The sequence below is a fragment of the Panicum virgatum genome, chromosome 4N (assembly GCF_016808335.1).
Source record: "Panicum virgatum strain AP13 chromosome 4N, P.virgatum_v5, whole genome shotgun sequence".
Taxonomy (NCBI): Eukaryota; Viridiplantae; Streptophyta; class Magnoliopsida; order Poales; family Poaceae; genus Panicum; species Panicum virgatum.
Window position 1 is genome coordinate 45,172,313 of NC_053148.1, and position 21,212 is coordinate 45,193,524.

Genomic DNA, 21,212 nt, shown 5'->3' on the forward strand with positions numbered 1-21,212 from the left:
CGAATATTTAAACACATACATGAAATATTAAATGTAGCTAAACAAAATAACTAATTACACAATTTATTTGTAATTTGCGAGACGAATCATTTGAATCTAGTTAATTCATGGTGGAATAATAATTACCGAATACAAACGAAAGTACTACACTGTTTTACATCCAAAAGTTTACGCATCTAAACAAAGCCTCAAAAGCTCTCTACTCTTAGGTTATCTGCTTAGTGTTGGCTCTCTTTCTCTCTCCTCTTATATTAGGAAGGGAGAAAAGGTTTTATCCTTTGTTCACGCCGACAGGGCCCATCAACGGAAAATCTGCTGAAGGGCGATTGAGCGGCCCAACGCAGGTGACGAGAGAATCGGCGCATGGCGTGGACGATGCTAGCGTTGTCCTTCAGCATGGATTTGGATTGGATTCCATCCGATGGAGGAGGAAAGATCATGAACTGCCTTCCCCACCATGCATGGCATGACGTGTCTCGGCTGTCCTTAATTCCTTTCATCTTCTCATAGCTTCTTCCAACTCCTGCATCTATCGGGTTAGGAAATCTTCCTCAGCTTGAAACTGGCGAGCTTCGTTCTCAATACATAGTCCATATCCATCGCTGAAGAAATAATTAGCTTCTTACGTCAATTCCTTCTCTCGTGATACATACCGTCCAATTAAGCAACAAGCTAATCCATCAATCGATCAAGCAGCTAGGAAAGGATAGGAAATTTTGAGAGCAGTGCAGCAAAGCATTAGGAAAGGATGCGGCAACAGCCGCGACGTACAGCGGGATGAAGATCCATGGTGCGGCAGCAGCAAGCAATGATCGTGGATCCTGCTGTGGTAGGCCAGTCGTTCAGGGTGGAGGCCGTGGATGGGGAATGGGCAGATGCAGTTGAATTGGGGTGAGAATCCACGTCGAGCTATTTGAACGAAGCCGCTAACAGATGCGCTGGCGGATTGGAGAGGGGTACAATGGTTAATTTATGAGGCTAGCTGATGAGGTGCGTCAACATGGCGAGCTACGTCATCAGAAGGATGGAAATAACATAATTGAAAAAGTTGGAGGACTAAAACAGCCATTTTTTTTTCAAGAACCAAACTGAGCCTCAGTAGATAGTTCGAGGATTTAAATGGTTATTTTGCCAAAAAAAAAAGTACACTGGTTAGGAATACTAGTCTGTCAACCCGTACTCCCGCACGGGCTAATTAGAATTAATATAAAAATAAGATCAATAATTATAATTATCCATCTCACTCCCTTTTCATCTATTAAATATTCTAAAATATTTTTTATTATTTAGTTACAATAGATTTTATTTTGTGCAGCTCCATATGTATTCAATATATGTTTAGTTGAACTATTTGTCTGTGAATTGGTGTTCTTATCTCTTACATTATATATGAATATATGGTGACATATATCGTGGGTAGTATTTTTATATAAATAATATATTAATAATGATAGAAATAGTAATTTTAGAATTTTATATTGGTACACTTTAATATATTATTGTAATTATATAATTTAGATTCAGATTTATGACTAATTTAACTTGTAATAATAATGACATAATTGGAAAATTTATATGCAAATTTAGGGGGGTATTTATATTATTTTTATAATGGCATAGGTGGGTAATTTACACAAAGATTAGGAGGTTACTTTAGATTTTTTTATAATGACAGAAGTGGGTAATTTAGATACATATTTAGGGGATTACTTTAGTCTATTTTCATAATGACAAAGATGGGTAATTTATTAGAAAATATAACAGATCCGATGATTATTATAATTAGTGTTGTTGGATTAATGGCTCGATGTTTCTGATTTTTGTGAGAATTTATAGCATTTTTTTATTTTTTTCGGAGTGTCCACCTAGGATCCTATGTGGCTTCATGAGAAGGCTCCAAAAGAGCCTTCGATTAGTAATAGTAAGATAATGAATTTTTCCCCAAACCGAACTGAAGAACCGAATACCTACCGGAGCCCTGACCTCTATCCAACAAGGCAAAATAAGCCTTGCCCCTGGAAGCTGTTGTGGTTTGTGCAGACCCACAGCCGGGTGCGTAGTGAACCCGCCTAATCCCAGAGGGTGAGTACTCAGGGAAGCGCTAAGCGATTCGGCAGGTCTACCTAGGGAGCAAGAACACAAGAACACTCGAGGATTTAGAGTGGTTCGGGCCGCTGGAGCGTAATACCCTACATCCACTGTGAGTTGTATTGCTCTTGCATATAGATGAATCTATCCTCTGCCCAGGCTGGGTACAGGCCTCTGCCGAGACTTCTTCGGCCTGACCTTTCTCCAACGGGCGTCTCCCTTTTATAGCCCTAGGGGACGCGTACACAGGCATTGAGACCCCGACAGGTGGGTCCAACGCGGATGTATAGCATACTGCGCAGAAGGCATTAATGGTGCTACAGTGGTTGAGAATCTCTCCCTGGATACGCTTCATCGCCCTGTGGACTCTCTGACCGAGGAGTGGAATCACCTGTCCCGTCGGCGAGGCGCCCGTTGAGGTAGTGTAGGTTGCAGCGTAGACTGTTGGGTCTACCGCGTAGGCGTCATGATGGGCGAAGGTGAGCCGTCGCGTCCAACTGGCGTAGCAGACTGACATGCGTGGCGTGGGCGGCGCCAGCGGCGCCAGCGGCTACACTGTGTGTCTTGGTAACACACGATCAACAGTGCAGCTTGGCAAAAGTCGCCTCGGGCTCTACTGTGGCAGAGTGCACTTACGTCTCCCGTATTGAATGCGGTAGGTGGGCGAGTCTTCCCGAGGAAGCTTTGCGGCCGCGCGCGTGGCTGCGCCTGCGGACACGTGGCGGCTCCGGACCTGCCCCAGGCGGGGTGTCTGTTCCCTCCCCGCTGAGGGGTCCGGATAGTATATGGGGGTCCGGGACCCGTGGGAGGTCCGGGGCCCCCGGCTGTTTTGGCTGAGCGCCCCCTTCTCCGTAACACGCGGCGTCACCGGACCCTTCCCTAGCAAGGAATGGGTCTGGGGCCGCTGACCGGGTGAGAAGGGCTTCGAACCGTGGGGGTCCGGCTGCTCAGGCCGTCAGCGCGTAGTCAAGGATAACTACGAGGCTCTCGCCTAGACACAGCAAGAGGGGGTATCCTAGTCCAGAGGTACCGAAAGTGGACCCCGGGCCCACCTCGGGGGAGGTACGAACCAGCAGGTGGGGCCATTATCGTGACGTTTTCCGACGCAACCTGGTTGCGTTGGCGTGGTCATGTCGAGAGCGGGTGCTCCGGACCCATTGGAGGCCAGAGCACCTGTTGCCAGGTTCAGGTACTAGAGCACTCTCCACAGGGCGGTAAGGGTGTAGGCTTAGGGTACGGAACCAAGCTAAATGGCTACACGGACCTCGGATCGCCCAGGGTGCGAGCACCACTTCCCCGGACCCGGCTCCTGGCGACCGTAGCGAGCGGTCTCCGCCGGAGCGGGCCACCGGAGTGGACTTGGGCGACCGTGGCGAGCGGTCTCCGCCGGAGCGGGCCACCGGAGTGGACTTGGGCGACCGTGGTGAGCGGTCTCCGCCGGAGCGGGCCACCGGAGTGGACTTGGGCTGTCGCCATTGATCCAACGAGATACGTCACCGGACCTTGTGGTAGGGCATAGGAAACCACGCCTTATACTAGAAAGGAGTCCGGACCTCTAGGCACGGCAGCCTCGGATACTAGGGGACTCGTAACAGGGCAGTGAAGTGCATAGGCTTAGGGTACATTACCAGGCTAAGCGGCTACGCAGAACTTCTCCACCCCAGGATACAAGCACCACTTCCCTGGAGCAGGTCCCTAAGAGTTCGGGCCGCCTTCCAGCTAGAAGGGGTATCCCAGCCTGACCACAAGCCAGCAACTCAATGTGGATCGTTAGCAACAAAGGAAAGACTCCGCACGGGAGAAGGAAACAGTCAAGCCGAAACAGATGAGTGCAATTAAGCTAATGTAAAGATAAGACTGAGAAAGTAAATCTCCTTAATTACTTGATTCATATGGTTAGCGTGGTGTACATCAGAGGTCGCGATTACGAGGACGGACCTCTACCGCTCTGGACCACTCGCTGGTGTCGCCTGTTTGCGCGACGAAGACAGAGATCGGGTTTACAAGGGCGGACCTTTACCGCTCTAGACCGCACGTAGGCACCACGTCATTACAAAGGAGGAGCACTCTTAATCTTATCTAGGGGCAACCTACAGCCGCCGTCCCGTAAGGCATATACGATCCGGACCAGAGTGGAATCGCCACCTTGGGGGTTCCACTCAGTCGTCGGAGGCAAAGGCGACCTGGACGTGCCTGTACAGTATCATTCAGCATCACCTCGGGAGCTTGCAGGGCTCTTCCTAGCACAAGAACTGTCCCATGCTCAGATAGCTTGGGAACAAATTCTTTGGCTTTGAATGGGAGTGGCCTAGCCGTCGCCGGCTGCCGTCGGAAGCCAGCCCGGTGGCCGCTCACAGTGAGCTGAAGCCGGCTTGACACCCTGACGCAGCGGAAGGATGGGTGCTCGTTTGGACGAGCGTGGAGCGTGGAGAAGGGCGGTCGTTCGCCGGCTTCCCCCCGGCGCTGACACAGGGCCCCCGCACCTCGTGGCAGAGGTCGAGGCCTGTCTGCAGCAGCACCGACAGAGGGTTGAGCCAGGCGAGGGAGAAGGCGACCGTCATCTTTCCCGAGTCACAGTCGTCGGCTCCAGGCTCCATCTTGAGAGGAAACCTTAAGCCGACGTCGTGCCGCCGAAGGGGAACCCCGGTGGTTGCTTGAGAGAAAACTTTGAGCCGACGTTGGGGTGTCGTAGGGGGACGCACAGCTGGCGTCGCCGCTGCGCGCCACCGCGCCGGCTCTGAGGTGTCGTAGTGGCGACGCACAGCAGGCGCCGCCTCGGTGCCGGGGCATGCGGCGTAGGTGACGCCATGCCTTTCTTCATCTTCTCGTCGTCGTTGCAGAGGATGAGCTCAACCTCAAAATCCTAGAGGTGAGCGGAGATCTGGCCTACGCCTGCGCGATCCCCACGGACGGCGCCAAATGTTGTGGTTTGTGGAGACCCACAGCCGGGTGGCGTAGTGCACCCGCCTAATCGCAGAGGGTGAGTACTCGGGGAAGCGCTAAGCGATTCGGCAGGTCTACCTTGGGAGCAAGAACACAAGAACACTCGAGGATTTAGAGTGGTTCGGGCCGCCGTAGCGTAATACCCTACATCCACTGTGAGTTGTACTGCTCTTGCATATGAATGAATCTATCCTCTGCCCAGGCTGGGTACTGACCTCTGCCGGGACTTCTTCGGCCTGACCTTTCTCTAACGGGCGTCTCCCTTTTATAGCCCAAGGGGACGCGTACACAGGCGTTGAGACCCCGACAGGTGGGTCCAACGCGGATGTATAGCATACTGCGCAGAAGGCATTAATGGTGCTACAGTGGTTGAGAGTCTCTCCCTAGATACGCTTCATCGCCCTGCGGACTCTCTGACCGAGGAGTGGATTCACCTGTCCCGTCGGCGAGGCGCCCGTTGAGGTAGTGTAGGTTGCGGCGTAGACTGTTGGGTCTACCGCGTAGGCGTCATGATGGGCGAAGGCGAGCCGTCGCGTCCAACTGGCGTAGCAGACTGACATGCGTGGCGTGGGCGGCGCCAGCGGCTGCACTGTGTGTCTTGGTAACGCGCGATCAACAGTGCAGCCTGGCAAAAGTCGCCTCGGGCTCTGCTGTGGCAGAGCGCACTTACGTCTCCCATATTGAATGCGGTAGGTGGGCGAGTCTTCCCGAGGAAGCTTCGCGGCCGCGCGCGTGGCTGCCCCTGCGAACACGTGGTGGCTCCGGACCTGCCCCAGGCGGGGTGTCTGTTCCCTCCCCGCTGAGAGGTCCGGGACCCTGTGGGAGGTCCGGGCCTCCCGGCTGTTTTTGCTGAGCGGCCCCTTCTCCGGAACACGCGGCGTTACCGGACCCTTGTCTAGCAAGAAATGGGTCTGGAGCCGCTGACCGGGTGAGAAGGGCTTCGGACCGCGGGGTCCAGCTGCTCAGGCCGTCAGCGCGTAGTCAATGATAACTACGAGGCTCTTAGCTAGACACAGCAAGAGGGGTACCCTAGTCCAGATGTACCGACAGAAGCCATGGGTCATCACGTGGGGTTGTGGAGAACAGAACACCAAGCCATGGGTCATCACGTGGGGTTGTGGAGAACAGAACACCAACTTGTCGAATCCCTTCTCGGACTCCGAGCTGAGGCGCTAGCTCCTTTCCTCCTGTGCCAACTACGAGCAGATGTTCAAGGTGACAAACAGAAGCAGCTTGTGCTGGCATGGGTGCTGCTGCATGGTGCATGTCTGCCGAGGTGGCGCGTCAAATTAAAACACAACAGTTGAATTGTCCTGTTGCCTCCTCGTTAATATTTGGTTTCCAGCGATTTACACGGAGATTAATCTCGACTGATCACGAGTTAGACGTTAACGTCGTTTTCCACGAGGTTAACAGAAGCTGTCGCTTCAACTTGGAAGCCAGCAGACAGCAGTAGACCAAGCAGCAGCAACATCGGGATGGAAACGGATCGGATTCGTACGGATACGAATTCGGATATCTCGAATAATTATATTTGTGTTTCCTTCCCCTTTATGATGAAAACAAATTGTATTCCCACGGATACGAATTCGAATATCTCGAATATTTTTGGATATCCGTTTTCCTGTTTTCTTACCGTTTCCATCCAACAACAGCAGCAGAGGACGGGTCGTCGTCTGAGCTGGCCGTGCGGTGCGTTGCTGCTAATGGAGGGAAGCCGACACTTCCCTAGTCCCGAAACGCGCTGCTTTCGGCCACTCGAAAAGCTAGCGAGCGAGATGGGCGCGTGCAGTGCAGTGCAGTGCAGCTCGCTCGCCTTGGAGGCGCCGCTGCCCCTCTACCTGCCAGAGAGAGCTTCAACTCGCCCCTAGAGTTTTTTTTTTTGAACATAAACTCGCCACTAGGGTTAGCAGCAGTCGTCGACACCAGGCAGCAATCTATCTAGGCCGGCGCGTGAGCTGCAAGCAAATCCACGACAAAATCGAAACACCATTCGCCTTTTCTCCGATCAGGTCGCTGCATCTAGATAGCTCCCACTATCTAGATCCGATCCGTTCCATGAACACGACCGTGCGTGAACTGCTGCCAGCCGGGCCTCTCTCTCTATGCACGCCGGCAAGACGACGAGCCAAGGACGGCACGGGCACGGACACCGAGTACGAAATCGACGGCGACGCAGCGGCAGCGCGAGTACAGTTGCCCACCGCGCACCCGACCCACGCATGGATCACGATGCTTCGTCGTTCTCAAACCACATGCAAAATCTTGACGATTAGCTCGATCGATGCATCATGGACAACATCTAGTATTATATATATTGGTCATGGACAAACTTAACAATGGCGTCGCGCACGCGCGCCAGCGCGCGCGACCCCCCGTCGCATCGAGTACAAAATTGGCAGCCACCGGCGGCCGGCGGCGGGGGCGTCCTGTGGCTACCTGGCTTGCAACGGGGGGCAGCTGCCATGCCACCGGCAGCAGCTGGAGCTTTTGCCTTTGCCTCCTCCCTCTCTCAGGTCTCGTCAAAACACTGCACCGAGCTAGCTAGATGGCATGCATGGGGGCCCTAGCTAGAGGACAAGAAGAGGCCATCCATCGCTCCCGGACGCAGCACCCACCCAACCAACCCACGCACTCCCTGTCTCTACGCGGCTAATCACGGGATTACACTTAAGCACGGCTACTAAACACGGCTTACCTAACGGTAATGGACAGCATAGTCAACAGCACACTAATTATGTGGCGAGTGCGTGCCATCTGTGCTCGCCGTCGCCGGCGGGCGGCCGGTCAGGCGAGCGGCGCCCTGTGGGGCGCGCCCTTCCGCCGGTTGCCGAGCGAGAGGACGATCTGGGGGAAGAACCCGCCGCCGCCGCCGCTGCCGCTCTTCTTCTTCCTCGGGGCAATGACGGCGCCGGTGCTGGAGCTGGCGCTGCCCCCGTAGAGGCCGGCCTGCTGCGTGCCGGGGCCCTCGAGGGTGGAGTCGGGAGTGACCTGGCCGGGGTCGTCGTCGCCGCAGCCGCCGTCGACGCGGAGGTTCTCGAAGCGCGGGAAGCCGCAGCCCAGGTCCGGCGGCGGCGGCGGCGCCGCCCCGCCCGGCACGCACAGGATGTTGGACAGGTCCCCGCCCTGCACCATCACGTGGTCCACCTGCAAGCGTGCGTGTTAAGAGATTATAAGTTTTTTTTTCTTCTGGAACTGGAAGCAGCCATGCATGCATGTACGTATACTAGTATATGTATGGTATAGTAGACGTACGTACGTGTACATGTTTCCGTACCTTGCAGGAGAGGCAGCAGAAGTGGAAGGGCTCCTGGAGGATCCTGTCGCAGGTGAGGCAGACGTTGCCGGAGCCCTTGAAGGGCCTGGACTGCGGCCGCGGCTTCAGGAAGATGACCTTGGCGCTGTTGATCGTGTAGGGCTGCATCGACGATTTGATCGGTCAGGATTATACACATCCAGGCACGCATGCATGCAGGAATCTGATGCGTGCATGGCAGCCAACGATCTAGACATGCATGCACGGATGCCTGCCAGTACTCTACGTGATCGATCACCTGGACGAAGGAGCAGTCGATGAGCCTCTCCAGGTCGCCGAGCCGCACCACGTCGTTGTACACGTACCTCCGCACCTGCGAGACCCAAACCCAGCGTACACGTCATCAGAAAACGTTCATCTCCGTACACCACACCACGCTCGTGCTTGTAGACGTAGGCACGTAACTGAGGAGTCAGGACCAGGAGTAATAATTTCGAACGCGGGGGGCAAAAAGGGAAAAGGGCCTGGCGAGTCGCCGGTAATAATTGCGGGCGCTTTGACCGCCGGCTCGTCGCCATCCTTATCGCGGGAGACCACGGGCGGTGCTCCCGTCCACTGCCAACTGTAGCCGCCGCAGGCGAGGCGCAACGACGGGAACGCCCCGCCCCCCGGGAAAATCCAGGTGGCTCGCAGAGGGCAGAATGGTCAATTACCCCGCGCCGGATTCTACCCCGCGCGGTAAATGTGAAAAGCCAGCCACCGGCTCGCGTTCGCATTGGCCGGGCTGGCCGCTCGTCAGAGAGCCACCGTGGCCCCGGAGAGCGCAACGGTCAGGCAGGCTCGTCCTTCCTCGCCAGAGCCCGTCCAGACCGAGCCCGCCAATTTTACCCCCGCGGTGAAAAAGGGCATGTTTAGATGAGTTTGCATTTTGTGTTTTTGGAAGAAAATTTTTAATATTTAAAATATTAAATATAGATTAATTACAAAATTAATTATAGATATCGTCGGTAAACTACGAGATGAATCTAATGAGCCTAATTAATTTATCATTAGAATATGTTCACTGTAGTATTATTGTAGTAATTTAGTATCTAATCACGCCCTAATTAGATTCATTAGATTCGTCTCGCGATTTAAAATCTATTTGTGTAATGCGATTTATTTTTCGACTACATTTTATACACCATACAAACGATTTAAAAAATGTTACATTTTGCATTTATAAATCTAACAAGACCAAAGTGAGCGAAAGCAGGCTGGAGGCACCGCACCGCACCGCCGCGACGGCGTGGCTGGCTGGTGGCTCGCCGGCCGCTCGCTCGGGGCAGGCGAAGCCACGGCGGCCTGCCTGAATGGGTGAACAGTGGCGCGCCATCAAGGCAGCGCGCCTTGGACGGTAGCAAGGCGGCGGGTCGAGCAGGGATTACACTATGTGCACGAGGCGGAGCAACAGTGTCGGGAGGCGCGGCGGCCATGGTTCCACTTCCACCCGGCTCGTAACATTTTTTTTTCTTTTTACCGTGCATGCACGCACCGTTGGTAACTTTTCCCGTGGTTGGGCGCGGCAACAACCAGCCACTCTCCTGCTACTCGCACCACCGTGGCAGGAGCAGGACGCCCACCCATTTCCCTGCAGCCAACCAGCGTCGTCTTCCCCTCCGCGCACAGAGGGGCACCCAGCGGCGAGGACGAAGGCAGGCAGCCAGGGAGGCCGGGCGCGCTCGCTTTGCTATGAACGGCAAAGCAATCCGGATAACCCCATCCCATTTGTGCCAGGGACGCTCGCACCTGGGAAGAATTCACTCGAGCGAGCCGCTGCTGACTGCTGGGATCAAGACTCATCAGAGGGGACGGCTAGCCGCAGCTACAGTGGAGATCGCTGTTGGGAAGGCACGGCTTTGGGTTTGGGGTGGCGAGTGGAAAGGTCATGGCCACGCAGTTGCCAGGGCACCAGCAGCAGGCGACGGATGGGGATTTCGGGCTAATCGTGCGACCATGCTTGTTCGGGGCGTGTGGCCATGGCGCATCAGGCGGGCCTTGCTCGCCACTTTTTTTCTCCCTCCTCCAGACTCCCATCATCAGTCGAGTGAAGGCGTCACGCATGCAGTGAATTTTCCCGGGAGACCAAGTTTTTTTCTTCAGAATTGGGCGAGAGTGATTAGCAGAGGTAATTGGGCACAGGAACCGACAAGGGCAGATGAAGAAGAGAGGAGGGCGCCACGGCATGCACGGGGTTCTATGAGGTTTAATGGCCTTGGGACTGCGCTAACTCCGGCCCGCCGCAATTAAGCCCAACCGAAGCCACCAGCGCCGTAATTTTTTAAGGAAAGAGAAAAGAAGTCTGCTCAGCTAAGCTTTTAGCCCGGCCGGCTACAGTAGAGTGCTTCGTCTAGCACTGCTGCCGGCAGCCAGCGCCGGCGCCTGACCACGAAAACCCGCTCAATTGAGAGAGAGAGAGAGAGAGAGAGAGAGAGAGAGAGAGAGAGAGAGAGAGAGAGAGAGAGAGAATTTTTGCACAGGACGCGCGCGGGCAGAGCAAGGAAGGGAAGAATTGGAGTGGAGATCAACGGTGGTCACCTGGAGGAGCGGGTGGTGGCGGTGCGCGGGGGCGCAGTGCGGGCAGATGCTGGCGCAGCAGCCGAGGCAGAAGATGTTCTTCTCGTTCTTCTTGCGGTTCTCGTGCGCCGCGCACCCCACGAAGAAGCTCTCCTCCACCAGGCCGCCCACCCACCCCGGCCGCATCCCCATCTCCGTCCTCGCCGCCGGCAATTCCCTCGCTCCCCCTCGCCAATTCTCGCCCTCCCTCTCCGCACGGACACGGAGTGGGGTGTGTGTGTCTACGTGGACGGCCGGGTAGCAGCTAGCTCGAAGAACTGGAACTGGAAGCGGAGTGGTGGCAGGCGAGGCGAGGCGAGGCGAGCGCGCGGCTATATATAGAGGCCGGGGCGGGGGTGCGGGGTGGGGGTGGTGATCTAGCGATAAAGATCAGGGGGAGCTGCGTGCGGCTACCGCCGCTAGTGATCGGGCGTCGAGGGGTGGGGGACAGCCATGTGGGCCCGGCTGGTCAAAGCGAACGGGACACTCGCGGTCCAAGTAGAGTGCCGCCGGGGACGGACGGCCCCGTCGTTTTCACCGCGGCCCCCTCCCTTCTCGTACGTGTGGCCTGCCGCCAGGGGCAGGGCGGCGACCGGCACCACGCGCGCGCCCGCTCGGCGAGCTCACCGGCATGTTTCGACGGCTTGCCCGGCAGTGTCGCCCGCCGCCGTCGGCAGCCGTTCCTCGGCAAGATGGGCTTCATCGCTGCTGCCACTATGGGTGCCTGTTGGTGCGCAAAGTCTATTTATCGCACGCGCGATAAATCCGCGACGCATCGCAGAAGCGGCAGGCGGCGCCCCTGTTCGTCTTCCTCCTCGAGCAGGGGGTGGGGGGACGGCCGCCGGCAAGGGTTGCGAGCTAGGTAAGGGGAGGGTTGGCCGGGGAGGGGTGGTAGGTGGGCGGAGCGGCCGCCGGCGGCCGGGGTGGTGGCGGGAGGCGGCGGAGCTTATAGATCCGGGTTGCTGGGGGTGGGGGCTCACTGGACCTAGAGGAGGGCTCGGCGGCGGCAGCGGTTTGGCCGGCGGAGGGCAAGGCGGCGCCGGGGCGCCGCCGGTCGGGCGGGGCCGGACCCCGTTGGGCTGTGCCGGCGGCGGGGGCGAGAAGAGGCGGCGCGGCAGCTGGACGGCGCGATGACGAGCTCGGTTGGCGTTGGTGACAATGTAAGACGGCGGCGGAGGCACCGCGAGTGGCGGCGGAGCCGAGGGAGGCGGGGGCGGCAGAGGAGCAAAGAGTGGAGCGCAGCTGCCATGTATAGACGCCCCCCTGTTGGTGCCTGCCGGCACCCTTTTCGGCCCCGGCGACCCGTTCCCGGCGCGCCGCCCGCTAGACTCGATGCCCCTTTTCCCACTGTCCCGGGGTCAAGCCGCTTGGACGCTACTGGAGCTTGGAGTGGAGCTTCGTGTGCCTCTTCCTAGGCCTCGTGTCCAGGGACATCGTCCTGCACGCACTAGCCTCGGCCTAGTACCCTACCCTCCCTCCCTGCTGCGTACCACTACCCTGCAAGCCAAGCAGATTTTAATTCACAGCTGTGCGGCACTCTGTTCGCTTCTGCTTACGATCTAAATGGATGTGATACGGACGGATATTATTGATATCGTATTTATTTTTATATTTTTATTCAAATATAGAGTCGAATACGGATAGTATTAATTTTTGCCGAAAAAAATTGTAATAGATGTCGACATCATAAAAATGTAATTTTTGAATATTCGGATACGGATCGGTTACTGATATTAAATATTTAAAAACGAATACGGACAGATAAAAATTCTTCCAGATCGGGTTGAATTCAAATACAGTCGAAAAATATCCGTACCATTTACATCACTGCTCCTCCTTGATCCGTGGAAGGCTGGAAGCAGTGGAACTGGAACCTTTCCTCCGTACGACGACCACCGCGCTTCTTCAGAGTTCCGGTGGACAGGACAAGTGAGTGGTGATCGTGGTTGCGCATACTGATTACAGTGGAGAGGACGGACACCACGTGAGGACAAGATTACCAAAGCAGATGAATGTTACTTTTTTTTTCCAACAAGAAGCAGATCAATGCAGATTTGCTTCAGGAGATGTTGAGAACCTACCACTTCGTTGACTTTACTTGACGTACCTGTACTAAATCATTATAGGGATTTTCTCCCGATCAAATCAAACTAGCTAGGAGCAGTAGAGATGGCAAAAATTAGGTCTACATGATTTATGAAGCAGATCTAAAAAAGATCGAACTTTTATCTTAATTTCGAGCTAAAAATATATAAAATTCAAATTGAATTGTGAAGAGATCGCTAAAATCATGATCCGTTACCACGCTAGCAGTCTTACCAGTATTCCTATGAAGTAACAGAGCTTGGCACTTCGGCAGTTTTCAACTCACGCCAGCCTGAACTGAACAGGTGAAGATAGTAGTAGCAGTAGGGAGTAGAGGCCGACAGACCCCAGGACAAGATACATGCATGCAAGCACGCCGCAATCACTCCGCTCCGCTTGTCCTGGCCGCGCTGCGGCGTGTGCTAGGGGTAGGACTCCTGTGCGTGCGAAACGGAGGCAGTACTTGGCTACGCCCACTCATCATTGCCTCCCCACGACGAGTCGACGCGATGCCACCGGCCGGAAACGACTTGGCAACGGTGGCGCCGGATCGTCGGAAGCCCCTCCAATGATTGGGCCGTGCGGCGAGCGTACGTGCTCGATCCGTCGCCTGACGGAGCCCCCCCGTCCGGCACAACAGGCTTGACCGGCCATCGATCCTCCATGCCAACGCGACACGATGCAAGCTAGCCAAACGCCTGACGGAGAAACCAAGCACGCGCGCGGTGGAAGCGGCGGCCGATCCGCGACGCGTGCCCTGCGATCGCCCAGCAAGACGGCGACGCGTACCAGGATTAGCTCCGGAGGCCGGACATGGCGGCGACGGCGACGGCCGTGGCCGAGTGCGAGCAGCTAGCGCATGCATGCCGATCGCGACGCGACGTGACGCCGGCCCGGGCGGCCGGCGTTTATGGCTTCTTGGCGCGACGCCCGCTTTTGGCACGCCCAGCGCGCGCCCCTGCTCGCGACTGGCGAACGTCTCGGGCGCGCGGGCATGTGGCTGGCCCTGGCCTGCAGCAGCTCGCTCGCCCTGACCTGACCTGACCTGCTAGCTACAACAACCTCATCCACACCGGGAGTAGCACGCTTGCGGAAGTGACGCCGGTGAAAAGGGAAACTTCCCTGCAAGCTCCGTTGCTCCGAATTGTGTGTGGATGGCCGGCAAGCCGGCCGGCCGGGTCATGTTTTACTTGCATGGTTGGTTGCATACTTGCATGCATGGCAGATTCAGGCACGAGTTTAGCTCAGCTGGTTGCGATCTCGACGCACTCCCCCTGCGTACACACGGCACCTGCACCTGAAGAAGGAGAAAAGGAGTGATGGCGATCACGCTGCCTGAACATGAACATGCATGCGTTGAGAAGCTGAGGCAGGCACGCGCCGTACTCCAGCCAAGGCAATTCATTCCCCGGCCGACCCGGGTCGTCAGTCTCATAGTCTTCATAGAGGGGTCCCGTGCTGCATCTGGGCAGTGCCGTTTACCTGGGAGCACTACTACTAGTCCTAGCTGCAGCTAGCCTAGAGCGTGAGCTGATCAGAACAAAGATTTGGTGGGCATGATCAGATCGACCCACTGTGCCACCTTGTGTTTCGTACAAAAAAAGACTTCTTTTCTTTTTATAAGCAAGAACGAGAATTTTTTTTGAAAGAAAAGCACAAGAAATTTGTCCGGCACGTGCCTGCTGAGACAGGGCAAGGTAGTGACATCACGGACCATGAGCCGGCACAGTTGGTGGAGTAGATGCACATGCTCTTTCACGCACCACTGACCGGCTGATGAGCACTGCGCTCGTATCATTGGCTGCCACTAACAGTGTGCAAAAGTGCACCCCCAATACACAGTTACCTCACTAATCACTAGTGTGTCAGGCACAGCTAGCGTGGGCTTATATAGCGTGTGCTTAGTTGGTTAAAAAGTTTGGATTTGGGTGCCGTAGCACGTTTCGTTGTTATTTGATAATTAATGTCTAATTATGGAATAATTAATGTTGTTAGATTTATATAGTGGGAATCAGTCAGACTGTGTAATTAATTTTTTTAATATATTTAATGTTTCATGCATGTGTCTAAAAATTTGATGTAACGGGTACCGTAGAAAAAAATTTGGAAACTAAACGGGGCATAGTGATCTAACTTTAGTCGCAAAAAGATCCACACTAGATCGTACTCGAGGGCTTCAGCGTTCGGCCGGGACCAGGATGGAATGGCGAACATTGTAACACGTGTAGCAGCCTCTCTCTCTCTCTCCGAAGGCCACAAAGTAGAAGACGACATTGATCAAAAAAAAAGTAGAAGACGACAGAGAGAGTGGGTGCTGCTGCCGTCAGTGGTATTTGCGGCAACCTGGCTGGCTACACGCCCAATTTTTGAAACCGGAGACAAGTCCACAAGGAGAGAGGCCTGGTTGGGTTGCTCCAGAGGCGGTACTAGTGCCCACGTTGCATGTTTGGGCCGGGAGCAGGAATGCCACGGCATCGCTGTGTTTACTTGACTTGTTAGTCAACCAACCAGTAATATTATTCTCTCATACTAAATCAACACCAACCACCCGTTATCAACCAGTCAGCAGTACTGTTATCTCATAATAAATCAGCACCAATCATTAGCCACAGCCAAACGAACACAGCATGGCCGTGCTGGGCGGTTGCCAGTTGGTGTTGGTCATGACGTCCACGGCATAGTGCCACGACGGTATCGAAATCGCCACGCAGTTGCCTGAGAACTAACCAAGCTGCACAGGCCGGCGATCGCATCGGCTACCGGTCATCACATCCACCGCCCATCAGCCCCGTCGCGTCGCTCGGCACGGCGATCCCTTTTTCCGGCTGCTTGAAAGCTTCCGGCACTGGGGCTGCTGGCTCAGTCAGTCCGGCTCCCCTTTGACCGGTTCCGGACGCCGAACAGGATAGCAAGGGCCGGACCCTGTAGGCGCAGCAACTTGCTGTCGGCTCGGCTCGCCTCTCCCTCTTAGACTGTCCCCAACGGCGGCCGGTAACACGCCCGGCACCGTCCTTTAGGGGGTCATCTCCTCCTCCAACCGCTCCAACGGAGCACGGTAAAAGGACCCCCAAAATGGAGCGCGATGGCAGGACCCTCCATAGATGGGGGGCATACGGACGCACTCCAACCGCCCGTGGGGCCCAAGCAGAGGGGGAGCAGGAGCCAGCAGACCGTAATTTGAGGGGGGAGGGGTAATTAGAGGGGAATAGGTAGTTGAAGTTAGTTGGAGAGGGGAATATAAAATATTGGATGGTGGGGTATAGGGGGTGTGGTATGGAGTGTATTGTTGGAGAGGATTTTGATATGGAGTGCGGAATCTGTTTAGAGGGAGAAGAATATTCTTTTTAGGGGGTGGATTTTAGAGGGTACCATTGAAGACAGTCTTACCTACAAAGGTTACAAGTGCTTTGTTTTGCAGTCACAAATCTTCTTGTGTTTTCATGAAGTCGGCAAAGCATCTTGCAGTCTTGCTCGTCAGGCAACAGGCAGTCTCGCCGGCCGGGCCGCCGGGGGGAACGCGAGCCGTCGCGTCCGCCACCGCACACATCCCCCTGCTGAGCGCCGGGCGGCGGGCCAACGTGCCATTGCCGCCGGCCGTCGCCATGTGAGCGCCCGTGGCGGGTCCAGGACGTGACTTGTGCGGTCGCGGCAGCGCGGGCCTCCGCACCGCTCCCCACCGCCGCCCACCCCTGCCGTCCGTACGCCGCTGGGCTCCAGCGCAGCAACACGTCGGGTCCAGCGGCTCCGAGACTGTTGCTGGGGCCCCGCCCCCCCGCGCGCGCGCCTCGTGCCCCGCGCCGGAGCCGGATCAATGGGTCGTCGCCCAATGATCAGATCAGAGCGCCCATCATGCTCATGGAGGCCCGGCACGGCACGGCCACCACCGCCGGCCGGCTTTAACAACGGTGCGCGCGCTGCCGCTGCCGCTGCCGCTTCGGCGGGAGACACGCCGCGGGCTGCCAACGCTCGGGGGACTGCCCGTCAGCCCGCGCGCGCGCGCCTGGCCGGCCACCTCGTGATCTAGGCAATCAGCCAGGTGAGTCGCTCCATCACTCCATGAGTGGATGGGTGGTGCGCGCAGCCAGCCAGCAGCTGCCCCGGTCCGGCGCCAGTGGTGGGGGCGGGGACGGGGACGGGGAGGCAAGGGTGCCCGCGCTGCTCGTGGCCGTGGCAGGAGTTGCAGGTAGGAGTGCAGCAGCAGGGCCTGGCTCTGGTCGTCCCGGAGCACAGAGCACAGGAGCGACCGGATGGGTTAATTTGGCAACGGCCTATGTTCCTGCGCAACTACCACGTCACGAGGACACCAACCCCTGCACCTTGCTGCTGCTGTGGACCGTGGTCCGTGAAAAAAAACCACAGGCGCCGACAGGGAAGCAATTCATAGATGATGAAGACAAAGCATACAAAGAGATGGGACCAAAATAAAGTTGGCAAGGTTTGAAATCCCCGCAAATTTCACTCCTCTCTTAGATGAATTCGGTACATCGAAGCTTCACCGTCTCCTCTCAAACTTTAGCCCTTTCTCCACATCAAAGAACAAGAACAAGCCACATAGGAAGAAAGGGAGCTCGCGTTCCTTTAGGGACTAATTTTGGCCATTTTGCAGAACCCCTGAGTTACAGAATGTTGCAAAATTCTATTCCAGCCTACTATATGCGTAAGCACTATTTTACACAATGTATTAGCCAAAATAAGGGCACAAATTGTAAACTTAGGAGCTGCCAATTCTCACACAGATGATTCACCCATAATCAACCTACAATACAAGCCGGTCCTAGCTACCAGTATGGATGTGTAGAATAAGTATTATAACAGACTATAAGTAGACTAAATGCTGAGGTAAAGAAAAAAAAAGAAAAAACGGATTCTAAGCTTACAACAGGCTTTTAACAAAAAAACAAGAAATTTATGAGACAAGTAGGCTATTTAATAACAGTGAAGAGCTAACTCCTTTACGAGTGGACTAAAAAATAAGCTACAAGATCCTACAGCCTGTATTATTAACTTTGCTCTATGCAACGAGCGTGTCGTATGATCAGGCATCCGCAACTACTGTCGGAGTAGACTTTAAATACTGGGGAACCGAAAGAGCTGTACTCGGACTCTCGCAGTGTGACAAGAGCCCACGCGTGATATTTCGTGGAAAAGAAAAGCCCATGCATGGTTCGGGCAAGTATAGCCCAATTCGACCAACACCACGAGCTTCCGCCCACGTTACATATGCACGGAAATTCACACTACTAAATAAAAGCCCATAGGACATTGCATTTCACTCTATCCAAACACGAGAAGCACCTGGAGTTCTGGACAATTTTTCCTAAAAGCTGAAGACCGAAAACTCATTAGTCAAACCACATAGGCGCGAATCATAGGCACTGGCTCAACACCGTCTTCTCTGGAACTTCTACTGCGCCCTGCAGAAACAACGTATGATTTCAGTTTCAGGAGCATCAAACCGAAACAATGTCAGGTCCACTGCAAAAGGGAACAGTTTTAGGGAGCATTGCAAAAGGGAAACAGCTAAGAGCTCAAACACAACTAGTCAACTGTTGATCACAATCTCAAGATGTAGAGAAAAGTCTGTTTTTATTTGTTTGCAGCTGCAAAACTTAATTCAGCATGTCCAGGTTTATTTGCTTTGATGTTCCACATATGAGATTATTCGAGGAAAACCCAACAAAATGAGGGTACAGAGTAAAAAATTACTTGTGCAGACTCTCCATAGCTGCTTCAAGTTTTTTAGTGTCAGCACCCACCACTTCAGTTGTCTTCTCCCCCTTATGATAGAAATGGAAAGTAGGCTGTGGAAGAAGCGGAAATCAAATATTTACGATATGAATTTAGATTGAGGACTCAAGAAACAATTCCAGATAAGATACACAGACATGCTGGCAAAAAGTGAATGCTGATCATAGTTCGAAGAACTAAAACATACAACTGAGTACACTCGGAGGTCACCAAGCTTGGTTCCAATGCCTTCCTGCAAATCCAACAAAGAAGAAAACATTAGCAACAAATTATAGTTAGGAAAGCAATATCCATATCAGTGTGCAAGAGGCAAAGCAAGAGCGAACACGACTGTGGTACACTACTAAACACTACACTAGCCTGATACGAAATACGGGTACACCATTACACATACAACCATCACAGGTCAATTTTCAGCTCCTCATATATTACTGCCATACATGCTTGGCATATACTCCCTCCGTTCGGAAATGATCTACATATTTTGACTAGAGAAAGTCATTCGAAGTAAAGTTTGACTTATTAATCACTCTTAGAATATAATGTCAATTACGAATAACTCAATGTCATCTCAAAACCTCTTTGAATACATATGTATTGACATAAATTTTATAAACTAATTATACATATAATTTAACTAATTATTAGTCAAAGTTTATAAAGTTTGACTTTTCCTAGTCAAAATACGTAGATCATTTCCGGACGGAGGGAGTAGACATGAACCATGCAAGGAAAATATGAAAAAATTATCAATATTAGTAAAAACAAAATTTGAATTGGCAAGCAAAGGCGTGAATAATACTTTGTGGCACATTCGAGAGGCATATTTGATGAGGATTAATTCAGATCACCTTAAATTGAATCCACACACCAAAAAGTACTGTGATCTAAATAATAGCATAAACTAAACCAAACACAATTCTCTAATGTTGAAGCAAGTGAAGATTTAGGGAAATTTGGACAAGGCAGTGTTCCTACAATTCGACAGGAGGGAATAAGTTGTACAACATGATGCATGCATCTAACCATCTTTGCTTAAATGAACATCTTAGTTTGCTATCATCCTTTAAGCAGCTGACAACTTAAAAGCCAAACTGAAAAAATGAAATTGAAACAAATTCTTGTCTTTCATGTTAAGTCAACACGATTATTCGAGATTTGTTGTCTACCGCGAACATAAAGGTCAAAGTAATCTTGTCCAAAGACAAACACAAGTGGAGGAAGAGAACATAAGGGGGATCGAAGAAAATGCAGCAAAAGAGCAAGAGCTGCCGTTACTGTGGCCTTTTGAGCAAAGAGGAGAATGCAAGGACCCAAGGTAGAAAGCGGCATGGACTAGGAATCGCTTCAACGCATACAAGGGCCGTGTGCTGGGTCATGCACCAAGTTTGGCTGCGTTGCATGCCTTGTCGGGCTACTTGCAGGTAGGCCTGATGAACATTCTAGGGCAAGGATGGTGCACATGTGGTGAAACATGGGTACTAATAACTGAAGAAAACCTTGGAACATGGTGCCAGTGTACAAGGGTGGAGATGCAACAGTTCAAGACGAAGCAGCAAACTGTGATTAAGAACAATCACATTCCTGAGTGACTTTCCGTATAAACCCGAACATTGGAACCTTAGCAGCCAATTTCTAGCACATCACCGTAGCAGAGAAATCTAAATTCGCGCACATACCATGTCGATGTCAACTTTATACACCGGTATCTGCGGATACTTGTCACTCAGCTTTGATACGAAAGGCGCAATCGCCCTACCTGCAATGCAGCACAGTCACACAAAAAATCGTGATTACAAGGTCAATTACGCCCCAATTGGCAACACAGGCATCACCCATCAGGGCGAGTCAGCACTCACAGGGTCCGCACCACACCGCCGTGTAGTAGAACACAGCCGACTGCTTATCATCTGCAGAAACCACAGCCATTGCAGGGGCAACATTAGAACACAGTCACCACAGGGATCCAATTCAGCACCCACACACGCCAAGGAGTAGGCATCTAGCGGGGGTTCGGACAGGGCGGAGAGGAAAATCGGCGGCGTACCTCTGACTTTGGACAGGATGGTGGCGAAGGAGTCCGCGGAGGCCACCACGACCATACTTGACCCGCCTGCAAGAGCCAACCGAAACAGCCGTCAATCCAAGAGAGCCACGCGAAAGGGAGGTGGGGGGGGGGGGGGGGGGCGTGGGCGAAACGAGGGGAGTACCCGCGGAGGAGGAGAAGAGGCGGGGGAGCGCGGGAGACGGCGACGCGGAGGAGGAGGGGAGCACGGGCGCGGGGCTAGGGTTTACGGCGACGGGGAGGTGGGGGCAGGGTTCACCCAACCCGCCAAAATTCAAAATTTAAATTTGAATTCAAAAAAATGAAAAAAAATTTAAAAATTCCTAAAAATACTTTAAGGTGCGATGAATTTAATGGTGTCAAATTTTCTCAAAAATTCGTTCGTTTAACATACTTTTCGGGCATTTAAAGTTAAAACAAAAAAGAAAAAGA

At 53.6% G+C, this 21,212-nt stretch overlaps 2 protein-coding genes across 3 annotated transcripts; both read right to left on the reverse strand.

Annotated features, from left to right (window-relative positions):
• Nucleotides 1-7,316: 7,316 nt before the first annotated feature.
• Nucleotides 7,317-11,223, reverse strand: LOC120671565 (protein RGF1 INDUCIBLE TRANSCRIPTION FACTOR 1-like). The gene is made up of 4 exons (XM_039951938.1): nt 10,865-11,223; nt 8,586-8,660; nt 8,309-8,449; nt 7,317-8,178 (listed from the first exon to the last, which is right to left on the reverse strand). The coding sequence occupies exons 1-4, from the start codon at nt 11,033-11,035 to the stop codon at nt 7,819-7,821; spliced, it is 747 nt and encodes a 248-aa protein (XP_039807872.1). The 5' UTR covers nt 11,036-11,223; the 3' UTR covers nt 7,317-7,818.
• A 6,823-nt stretch (nt 11,224-18,046) lies between these two features.
• On the reverse strand, nt 18,047-21,031 carry LOC120671568 (thioredoxin O, mitochondrial). Of its 2 annotated transcripts, XM_039951940.1 has the most exons (7): nt 20,926-21,031; nt 20,763-20,828; nt 20,575-20,625; nt 20,395-20,474; nt 18,903-18,947; nt 18,674-18,768; nt 18,047-18,381 (listed from the first exon to the last, which is right to left on the reverse strand). In XM_039951940.1, the coding sequence occupies exons 2-7, from the start codon at nt 20,815-20,817 to the stop codon at nt 18,372-18,374; spliced, it is 336 nt and encodes a 111-aa protein (XP_039807874.1). In that variant the 5' UTR covers nt 20,818-20,828; nt 20,926-21,031; the 3' UTR covers nt 18,047-18,371. The 2 variants fall into 2 exon arrangements, with proteins under 2 accessions (XP_039807874.1, XP_039807875.1); XM_039951941.1 differs by lacking the exon at nt 18,047-18,381 and having other exon boundaries at nt 18,670-18,768.
• Nucleotides 21,032-21,212: the final 181 nt, after the last annotated feature.

Coding starts and splice junctions, on each gene's coding strand:
- LOC120671565 (XM_039951938.1), bottom strand. CDS start 11,035: ATGGGGATGCGGCCGGGGTGGGTGGGCGGCCTGGTGGAGGAGAGCTTC. Junction 8,661..10,864: donor GCCACCACCCGCTCCTCCAG/GTGACCACCGTT, acceptor TGGGTCTCGCAG/GTGCGGAGGTACGTGTACAA. Junction 8,179..8,308: donor TCTGCTGCCTCTCCTGCAAG/GTACGGAAACAT, acceptor GCACGCTTGCAG/GTGGACCACGTGATGGTGCA.
- LOC120671568 (XM_039951940.1), bottom strand. CDS start 20,817: ATGGTCGTGGTGGCCTCCGCGGACTCCTTCGCCACCATCCTGTCCAAA. Junction 20,626..20,762: donor CATCCTGTCCAAAGTCAGAG/GTACGCCGCCGA, acceptor TGGTTTCTGCAG/ATGATAAGCAGTCGGCTGTG. Junction 18,769..18,902: donor ACCTCCGAGTGTACTCAGTT/GTATGTTTTAGT, acceptor CTTCTTCCACAG/CCTACTTTCCATTTCTATCA.